The following is an 11,198-nucleotide window of genomic DNA, read 5'->3' as shown; positions in this document are numbered from 1 at the left end:
AAAAAGAAAAAGAAAGGGAATAAATCGCTTTGAATATCTTCACAAGTGAAAAAATAAAATACAGCCTGAAGTTCACTTGTAAAATTATCTCTCTTTGTGAACAAGAAATGACTTTTCTCACCAAAGGGCATATGCTTCCAAAGCCCTTACCTGAAATAGGCAAGTGTATAGAGACCGGATGGACTCTGGGGGTGCCCTAGTCAAGCGTTTAGCTACTGACCCAAAGGCCACCATCCCTTCTGCCTGAGAAAAGTGCAAGGGGCTGCTTCTGAACAAACCTAACAGCCTTGGAGAGCCAACCCCCGTCCTGTGCGGTCCTAAGTCTCTCTGAGTCAATCGGCTGGGCAGCAGCGAGTGCAGAGACAAGCGCTTATTAGTAGTTACTGCGGATGGGACAGGGTGGGGCAAGTTGGGGAGTGGAGGTGGAAGGGGACATGACATCAGTGCTTAGAAGGCATGGAGTCCCTGCAAATGGTGGTGGAATAATTTGGAAAAAAAGATGATGGTAATGAGTGTACAACATGCTGAGTGTAACCAACATCACTGAATTATGCATATAGAAATTGAACTGTTACATATATATATATATCACCTCTCTGCATGCACCTACGAGAGGACAGGAGCTCCTGGAAAATCGTTGATACGCATAGCCCAGTCCAGTTTTAAAAGGAATGCATTACCTGCAAGACTAAGATTCTGGACAGAATACAAATTAGGCTACCACTTCTGAAGTCATGTCTTTCCCCCTAAAGGATTTCATAAACCATAAAGAGAAATGCACATGTATTGTTTTTAAAGCCAAATGTATGACTTCATTAAGCCCTTGAGCAAAAGATGTTCTCATTTACAAAGGCAGATCTACCTTATGATGAAAAGAGAAATCAGCCAGTTAGTACATTTGTCTGCATATTACCCGTGCTCAAGTCTGACTGAGAATTATGGGAGTTTGTAAACTGAATTTTCTAGATCCTTTGGGTCATACAAAACAAATACAATTCTCGGTAGGCATTCACTCTCAGTGAGTTGACTGAGTCGATGAAATCGACTGTGGCCCTAGTAGGCAGTCCCTGGGTGATCCACGCAGTTGACACACTTGCCTGACAACTGAAAAAGTGGACATCCAAATCCACCCAAAGCCTTCGGGGAAGGAAGGCTGAGCTCAATTAAAAAATAAACGAAGATAAATAGTCATCGAAACCCCCAAGGAGCAGAGTTCTACTCTGAACCTCACGGGGTCACCCTGACTTGGAGCCGACTTGACATCCAATGGCCATTTGATGGCTATTAGTCTCTGTTCTCAGACAGCACAGCTACCCTGATAGACTCCTCTCTGAGGTGAGGCGTTCATGCACCTCTCATGAACCACCCACCCACACAGCACTGAACCGCGTCTCTCACACACCACAGGCGACTGTGCCCGGTACCCAGGCACTCACTGACCCGCCCAGTCCTGTTGAGTCCATTTCGGCTCAGTGTAAGCCTCGGGGCCACAGCAGGACTCTTCTCTGTGGTTTCCAAGGCTGTAGATCTCTATGGGAGCAGAAAGCCTCATCTTTCTTCAAAGGAGAAGCCGGTGGGTTTGGAACTGCCAAACTTGTGGTTAGCAGCCTGATGCTTACCCCACATCGCCACTAGGGCTCCCCCAGGCACTGACAGGGACCCTCACAAAGAAAGCTCTCTGTGAAATCAGACAAGACAATACTGAAGACAAGCGCTCTCTCTGTATGGCTACCCCCCGCCCCCGCAAAATTCATTATTTATATATTCCTCATGTTTCTTCAATAATTGAGGAAATCTTTTCTCTGAGAACCAGGGGGAAATTTTGGAGTTGCCACCTACAATGTCCTCCACCCACTCGGGGGACACATTTTGTGGTTTAGAGATAAGGGGCAGAAATGAGGATACGGCAGTAGAAGGGCTAACCGCCAAATGCAAACCAGAACACAAGGGGCTGGACTCAGTAGTCAAATCTCAACTTATGTCAGCCTGCTCTCTTTTTTAGTGCTTGTTTCCACAGTTGTTTTCCACTCCTCTCCCCTCTTTGGACTTGAGAAATCTATTGAATTCAAAACAACCTTTTGCTCAGGGCATCGCTTGTTTTGGGGTGATTCATAATTGATCAATTACACGAATGGAAGAGGTTGACTGCGAGGATAGCTTGCAAGGCAATAATTCTGGAGCCCTTACTCTCAGCCAACTCTTAGCCAACGATTTGAAGCTCTTCATCAAGACTGGAAATCACCTAGATTTGGAGTAATGAAGGAGAACGTCCGTTGGTAAAAGGAACGAGACTGGCAGATTCTCTTGGGTACAAGGTTGGTTTCTTGCTAAGACGGACCAAAAAAAGCTGGGTTGGGAAAACATGCTCAGGGCCATTGGTTCTTGCTCTGCTCGCTTTTCATACAGCCCTTCCCATCTTCTGAAATGCCCCATTGTCTCTAAGAGAAGGGCCCGCGTGGCCCTTTACTGGGCCCTCCATGAACTCCAGTCCCAATGCAGCTTGCCCTCTGGGGAAACCGAGAGTGCCCAGTGCAATGAAAACAGAGACTGGTGAAGCCTCCAAATAGCTCATCAGGGTCCACTGCCCAACTTGAGAGACAGGAGACCAGGTCATGCTCATTACCTGGACATACCCAAGGGGTAGCTGCTTCAGAGCAGCGATTAGAATGTCCTTAAAGAGAACAGAGAATACACACCCCCGGGAGCTGAAGGGTGGATAGGCCTGAATCGAGTTCACCCTTTTAGGATTTGTATGGCAAGGCCCGTAGCAGGCTCCCAAGGAATATTATTCTAGATGCACCTCTTCTGATCCCTGCACTATGCACGTTGAGTAAAATACTGTTAAAATGCTCCAATTCTAATCAAGACAGCATCTTCTCCCCCACCCATGGGAACTGCTCAAATTGTACCAATTGTTTTTGCTTCTTTTCTTTTCAGAGGAAAGCAGTAAGTGGGTGTGCTCCAGAGAGGAATGTGGTCCCCTGAGGAGGACTGGCCAAGTTTACCTGCGTGATCTGGCTGCATAAATGCTGTGGTGGAGGTGTGGGGGAACAGGGCCAGGGTGTCTCTGTGCGTCCCCCGGAGATGGATGGTGTTCCCCTGGAAATCAACGCCATGCATGTCGGTGTCGGTGCCCATTCCAATCATATGCCAGGAGACTCGATCCTTTTTGCACATGATTAGGCCTGGCTGGTTGCCGTACATATAGCCATTAATAGCTAGGTAAAAAGAAAAACATAGTCAGAGCTCACTCTAATCATGCATGCATGCTGACAGTACAGCTTCTTGGTGAAAGAGGAGGATATCTCCGAAGAGGGTTCAGATATTTACACCTTGATTTACATAATTTACAGAAGATCTTTGTTACCACAGATTAAATGGTACTGGGGGAAAATACACAGGGGATCCATTTAAAATGGAGACAAAAATTCATCAGGAAATTACACTAAAATTATACAACTGTCCTATTTAACAGCACCAAATCTGAGAATCAGGAGCCTTGTGGTGCAGTGTTTATACATTGGGCTGCTAGTTGTAAGATCAGCAGTTCGAAACCACAAGCCTCTCCTCAGAAGAAAGACTAGGCTTTCTACTCCCGTTAAGAGTTACCATCTCAGAAACTCACAAGGGCAGTTCTGCCCTTTCCTATCGCGTCACTAAGAGTCAGCATCAACTCGATGGCGTGATTTTAGAGTTTGGGGAAATCTAAGAATCAATCAGGCTGGGGGTTTGGCATACTTTTTCTGGCAAAATTGTTTGGTGCGTGATGTGATGTCCTTGCTTTCACATTTGACTTTTGCAGCCGCATCATAAAAGCTTCATTCTTCTGAAAATGCTTGTGGATTTCACAAGTTTCCCCCAAACTCTTGCCTAAAAGCCCCAATGGGAAAATCATTCTCTTTTAAGGTTCCTTGTCTGCCATCTTCCATGAATGTCTCTCCTTTAGTTCTGATTCACTTAATTCGACCAGCTCTTCACTTGTCTATGGCTTTGCACTCGATCCTAAAAGTTATCACAACTTCAAATGCACGAGCAACAGAACGCAAACCAGATAGCTGGGAACTCCTGAAAATTAAATACTTAGGCTCAACGAAAGACTCACAGCTACAAGATAGATATAGATGAATGTTAATAGATATCACTTTATTGATTTCCTGGACCCTGTGTCCTTTGAAAGATCTGCCAATTGATTGGCATTCTAACCCCATATCTGACTAAACATTGGTGAGAGATGAGTAGACCCAGTCATGTGGTATTAAATGAAGAGGAATTTGGAGGGGCAAGGCATAGAAGGAGCGTTATCAGGGTGTGAGAGGTTAGTCTTTGAGTGAATATTTTTGCTTTGTGAGAACTTTTACTTCCCTACCTGAATTAAATAACTCGCTGGACTTTAATGATCATATTTAGAGAATGAAGGTCCTCTCTACCTCCAGAGGAGCAAATCATTTCTCTTTGTCATCAAGTCAAGCCATTGGCTGTGGCTACGTAGACTGCTGTCACGAGAAGCATTTAGAACCACATCCAGACTGTGTGGAGACAAATGCCACAGTGAATAACAGCACCCGAGGACTGCGTGCAATTCCGTCTTGTGCTAGCATCTCTTACCTCCACACCCCATTAATGCCCATAGTAGGAAATAGCCACCACATCAATGGCCTTCTGCTACAATCTTATTTCCAAATGAAATTACTTGGTGCTTGCTAATTTTTGCTAGATACCTGGAATTCTTTGTAGAAATTCCAAAAAGCCCTGAGGCTTTGGAGAAGAACCTCCTATCTTCTGGCAGTGGGGAAAACTTTGATAATGCTTTTGCATTATCTACAAAATAAGAAAGAGGTGTCATGTAAGTTGAGGTGCGAATAAACAGCCCTGGCTTGGCTGGTAGAGAACCTTCTCTTGCTTTAGACCTTTCTTTCTGGATCATTCATTTAGTTATTCAACAAATTACCTTTTGAATATTAATCATAAAAATAAATGCAATGCAAGTCACTGTGTGCTGCATATGGGACTTCCATTGTGGTGTTGTTGCTATCTTTCTTCCTCCCATTTCATACACGTCAAATGAAGATGGACTTTTATTTTTAATTATTGTGTGAACTTTGAATTAAGATACAGTTTCCTTGTCACATGTTCGGCATTCCCAAAATCAAAGATACGTCTCCCATTGCCAAGTCAGGCTAGACCTGCATTTGACATTGTCTATTAGATTGTATAATTGTTTCTAATAGAAGTTCCTCTCTTGTTTATAATTATATGTTTGTTTGTAAGATAGCTTCTCTGAGAGAAAGATGGGAATTTCTACTCCCATTAGGAGTAACAGTCTTGGAAACTTGCAGGGCTATTCTACCTTGTCCAATAGGGTCACCATGAGTTGGCATCAACTTGGTGACAGGGCACACATCGCTTCTCTATGAACAAATTGCTACTTTTCTCCTGAGTAGCTTAGCTCCCCTTTTATATTGGTTAATATGAAGCTTGAAAACAAATTTGTAGCAAGATATCTTATAGAAGACTTGGAAAAGCATTGCCAATACACTCACACTTTCCACTGGCCTGAGGGGGACTCGGTTGGAACTGAGCACCTGGACCCCAAGAATCTATGGGTTTGTTCCTGTGGGTCACTGGGAATTTGAACTTTGGGGCAGAAAGGATTGGGCTCTATTTAGTTATTTTCCCATTACATTTTAAAAGGCCATGAAACTCACTCGATATGATGCTTGGTCTTAAAACAAGCAGTCTAGCACCTGTTAACTCACAGCCCTTCCTTGGGCCGCTCCTTTTGGCTGCGCACCCTTGCAGGTCTGTGAGTTTAGACTCTTGCACCTCACTCCATCAACAGAAACAGTGTCCAAGACCAATTAGAATCCCGTGTTAGTCATCTCCACTTGCAAGGTAGTTTGCTGTGGCGACAACTGATAGAAGACGTCAAGCAAGAATGAGGTGATTCTTCCCAAATGAATATCTGGGATAGGAATGACTAATATTTTACAAATGAATATTTTAGACAATCAACCACACTGCTCCCTAAGAGATTCTTTGCTATATGATATTCATCTCTGATTATCATTCAATGTGACCAGACTTAACGATATGACTGGAAACACAAGGGAGAGCCCTTTGTCCATCATTTTCCACACTTACAAAGAACATCACTATGATTATTATTTATGTTTTACTTTTTATTATAGTTTGGGTGAAAGTTTCCAGAGCAAATAAGTTTTCCATTCAACAGTTTATATATATATCCTCTCTCTCCTATACACACACACACCCACACCCACACCCACACACACACCCCGTGCCCCCAATGGCACGATCCCCCACAATGGGCCACAGTTCCCTCCATGTAACTGTCACATGTTGTGCTGCTACAGCAGTCTTTTCCACTGTCCTCTCAGGGTCCCCTGTTTCTGTATTTGTCCTTCTTTCCTGAGCTTTCCTGCCTTCTGAGCTTTGTTTTTTAGCCAAATGTTGCCTTTCGGCTTGGTGCGCACAATTGTACCGAGGAGTATACTCCTTTCTGGTGTTATTGTTCATCTAAGGGCCTGCCTATTGTTTGGCTGAAGGTGGACCCCGAGACCGGGTTCCGTTTCAGGGTTGAAGACATCGAAAGGCTCCAGTATGGAGGGATCCCACTCGTTGACATCAGACCAGTAAATCTCATCTTTTTTATGATATTGAATTTTGCTCTCCATGTTTTCCCCCTTCTGTCCATAACCTTCTATTGTGATCCTAATCAGAGCCGTTGGTAGTGGTAGCCAGGCACCATCTAATTGTTTCGGTCTCAAGGTAGTGGAAGATGTGGTTCCCATGGTCCATTGGTCGTTTGGACTCAGTTTCCTTGAGTCTTTGATTTTCTTCATCTTGCTCAGTCCAGAGGAGGAGAGCTCAATTGTTGCATCATAGAGGGTCACTCACAAGCTTTTAATCACACTCATCAAAGTTAGAGGTAGAACATTATCTTTGTGGCCTATGCTACTTCAATTGACCTAAAGGCTTCCTGACTCCATGGTCCTAAATTCTCAAGCCTATTGATTTGGCTATGGTGTTTTGTTAGGGCTAGGAATTTCTCAAAACGTTTCCCCCTGTATATTCTACAATATTCTTTTGGAAATGTTTGCAGCACATACAAGAACACATGAATGTAGACTATCTGTTGACAACTATATGTGTGTGTGTGTGATGTCATCCTTGTGAGCTCCAATTCGATTTTACTTCATCTAACACTGATAGAGTGTTTTAGAAGTATTATTGAGCTTCGCAATGTCTCTGATGGATAGAGAAGTTTCACCAGACCTTGTTAAGCTGAAAGGCATAAAGCAGCCCCCTCATGACCAAGAACAATACCCCCAACACAAAGATCAACAACCAAGAGTATGAATATGACGGGGGAGGGGGATGAAAAGATATTTAGAACATTTCTCAAATATTTTCACTTCATACCATGCATCTGGTTGGATTTCACAAACTCTTTGTCCTCTCTGTCAACACTGAGGGGTCGCCAGGTAAACTTCTGAATGTTTTCATCAAGATACCTGCTCAGATTCTCATCAAAGACCGTGAACAGGAGGTAAAATTCCTTGTCCATTCCTTTCTACGGCGAAGAAAGAAACGGGTGAGTAAGAAGTGCAGCCTGCAGGAATTCTTAGCCCGGCTTCCCTCTCAGATGAACACAGAACGGTAGGTATACCACCTGCATCAGCCGTGGATGCGCCACGTCATTTTGTAAAGAGTGTGATTCTGATGAATACATTCCCCATTCAGGAAACCCATCTTTCTCAGTAAACCCTGCCCCTCCCCCAGGGGATTTATCCAGAGGAATCCGTCCCTGCTGAGACCTTTCTAATCTCCAGGCACTCATAGGGCCTCACTCTCCTTATCAGGTCCTACTTGAGGGGCCCCCATCTCTCAGACTCCATCTCCTTGGAATCACACAGCCACCTCCACACCCTGTTCTTCTGCTGACAGAGCAGCCCCACTCCTGCCCCGGGTCCTTTGCATGTGCTATTTCCTCTGGCCAGAAGGCCTCCACGTGGGGCTCCTTTGATCCCTCCACTCAGCTCTGCACAAATGTCCCTTCCTCAGAGAGAGTTGGCCTGACCGCCACGTCTCAAAGAATCACTCAATCTCCACCCCACCACAAGCTCACTCTCCTGGCTTCACTCTGCTTCACCTTTCTTCATTGCACTAGCTTCCTCTGAAAGGACATTTATTTTTTAACTTACTATTTTACTGTTCCTTTACGACACGGTAGACTTCCTGAGGGTAGGGGCATTTTGGGTTCTCTCAATCCCTAGCTCCATGAATAATGCCTGAAACTCAAGAAGTGCTTGTGCATGACCCAAAGGATTGATAACAGTGATGAGATTTGCTGAGTTGTATCCATTTGAGTTGATGCTGAGCAGCCTGTGGAGGACTATTCCCACCGTGTTCACCAGTCAGACTGGAAAGACGTGACCAAGAACCTCCTGAATTTCAGAGAAGACCTTTCTCCAAATCTGAAGCAAAGAGGTGATGATTTTCCACCCCTCTGTGTCTTCCTGCCTCAACCTGGGCCCTCTTCTGACCTACCCTCCACCCCGCTGCCTGCCTGCGAGGGATCCTCAGCAGAGTCCTCTGACCTCACCTCTCTTCTCCACAAAGTGGACACTAGGATCCAAATGCACCACAAACGGGTCCCCACCCACTTCATCTCTTGACCTTTCCCTTCTGGCACCTTGACTGAAGCAAGGCCGAGTCCCCAGGTCTCTCTGGCCTTTCTGTGTTCTGCAGACCTTTGTCCTTTGTGTGTATATCCATCCCGCCCCCTCCCCCCCCCACCCCAAACTTGACAGTCTGCCACTCCTTTCTCTTTGTAACCCCCTAGTCCAACCTGGAGTCAGCCCTGCTGTCCCATCCGTACTGCTTTTCTAGCTCCACACAAAGCTGGAGGTACTCCTACTACACTGCACCTTAGACCTTACAGAGATTGACATGAGCGCTTTTTACATGTTCCAGGATCAGTGGTTCATGGGCTATGGAGAAACCATGATAGGTTTGACATTTCTCAAAATAAAATATTGAAAATTGAGATCAAATAAGGGCTCAAACAAATATCTATTGTAAAGGGAGCAGGCCAGCCTGGGTTCTCAGATGCCAGGCCTTCTGCTGGCCTGTGGTATAGCCTGGGGCACGTGATTTGCTTTCTCTAACCCTACTGGCCTGCTTTGGAAATGAGCACAATAGTTGTTCCCACTTCCTACTTTTTGTGCACACTAAATGAGATGATATGGTAAAACATTGAACACGACCCCTGGCGATAATTAAGTACTTGATTAATGTTCTTCTTATTAACTATGCTTGCAGTTGTCCATGAGACAAGAATGAAGCCGGGAAGGAAATGGGTTGGAGGGTCTCATCACATGAGGTGTTTGGAGGATAACTGAGGAGATGGGAAGTCAGTCCAAGTCCGGGTTAGGAGGAAGTTGACAGGGCCCCACCACCTGTGCATGGAATGCTGATGGAGAACCTTCTGAGAAGCGACCACAGCCCCCAGAGCATCCAAACTGTGGTTGGTGTCTGCACCGGTGTGTACGCAGCATCCAAGTCGTATGTGCCAGGTTCCCACAGCAGCAAGTAAACTGGGAGGCCTGAGCCCTAAACCGTGGTCCAGCTCTCCGTGCTGAAACGTGGGTAAGATAAGTAGTTTTACAGAGACGGTGGTCCAGGGATGTCCAGCATCTATTTCTAAAGGAGAAACATGAGGCTGTTGGACCCCTTAAAATTTTATAATCCCAGAAATGTTACACAGTGGTGCTAAGAGTCCCAACAGACCGGATGGCAATAGGTTTGACATCCACGATCGTGTCGGGAAGGTGAGCATCACAAAATGCCAGGTTATTAGAACAAAGTGGTCTTGCATTGAGGGAGGACTTGAGTAGAGATCCAATGTCCATCTGCTACCTTAATACTTAACATTTAAATATATGTACATAGACCTATATCTCTATTGCTATATATTAATATATTTACATATATGCATGCCTTTATTTATACCTCTATAAATGTCTTTTGCCTCCTACTTCTTTCCTCTATTTCTTTCAACTTTCCTCCTGTCCCAATACCATGCCGAACCAACATTTTATAAAGATCCCTGCAGATTGAACAAGAATGAACTGGCCTCAGTGCTGCTTTAGGGGGTCAGATGATGCTTCTCTGAGTACGTGACAGGAAGAACCAGCTATGCAAAGGGCCAGGGCAAGGGCATTCCGGGCAGAAGGAGCCCTAGTACTGGGAAGAGATATGGTGAGAGATGCTATCAGACTGGGTAAGAAGTGTCGATTTCATGCTAAGTGTGAAAGAAACCACTGGAGGGCCTTAAACAGGGAAGTGATTTGATCTTTGATTTGCTCTTTTACCAAAGTCCCAGCTTGCTGCCCTGTGATGAAATAGACTGTGAATCAGTCTGAGGGGAGGGCAGGAGTGACAAAGGGACAGCCAGGTGCAATGCACGGTCCTGCATGACAGCTCAACTCAGAACAAGGGTGTTTTCCTTTATGGCATAGAGGACATTAATGAGACAACTAATAAAAATATGAAAGATCTGGAGATTAGATAATAGTATGGTATCAAGGTTCATTTCTTGATGTTGCTAATTATAGTGTTTTTGTCAGAGTGACCTAGTTTTGAGGACACTTGGAAGAGACATCAAACCTGCAATTTGTTGTCAAAGAGTGGAGTGGGGAGGAGTAAGCAAGAAATAGACTAGTACAGCAAATAAGGCCAACTGTTTCTACTTTGAGAGTCTAGGTGAAGTGCTTAGCTGCTAACCAAGAGGTCAGCAGTTTGAACCCACCAACTCACTGTTTCCATACAGTTTTACAGGCTTAGCAACCCTAGGAGGCAGTCTTCCTCTGAATGATAGGGTCACTAAGAATCAGAAACAACTCAATGACATTGAGTTTGTTTTGTTTGAACAGAATATAGGAATACTAGGAATTATTTAAGGGTTTGTTTTGCTTTTGACTTTTTCTGTAAGTCTCAAATTATTTCAACATAAAAAGTTGAAGATAGATGTGGGTGAGTAGACAGAGGAACAGAGGAATGGATAGATTGATAATAGAGACCAGAAGTAGAGAATTTGACTGAATGATTGTTGGAAAGCATCCTTCCGGCCAAATTCATTGACATCCATCCCCCACTCAGGAGAATGCATAATT

The 11,198-nt window shown here is 44.6% G+C and overlaps 1 protein-coding gene across 1 annotated transcript in view; it reads right to left on the bottom strand.

Moving 5' to 3' along the window:
* Nucleotides 1-11,198, bottom strand: part of LOC101638486 (ferroxidase HEPHL1) — an 88,560-nt gene that overhangs the window by 24,427 nt on the left and 52,935 nt on the right. Inside the window, exons 8-9 of the mRNA XM_013006243.1 lie at nucleotides 7,444-7,594; nucleotides 3,006-3,218 (exon numbers count right to left, since the gene is read on the bottom strand). Coding sequence (XP_012861697.1) covers nucleotides 3,006-3,218; nucleotides 7,444-7,594 — 364 coding nt within the window. The remainder of the gene's footprint in view (nucleotides 1-3,005; nucleotides 3,219-7,443; nucleotides 7,595-11,198) is intronic.

Source organism: Echinops telfairi, unplaced genomic scaffold (assembly GCF_000313985.2).
Source record: "Echinops telfairi isolate 266 unplaced genomic scaffold, ASM31398v2 ScPeMD7_7421;HRSCAF=8459, whole genome shotgun sequence".
Classification (NCBI taxonomy): domain Eukaryota; kingdom Metazoa; phylum Chordata; class Mammalia; order Afrosoricida; family Tenrecidae; genus Echinops; species Echinops telfairi.
This window is presented reverse-complemented; position numbering and strand designations above follow the sequence as displayed.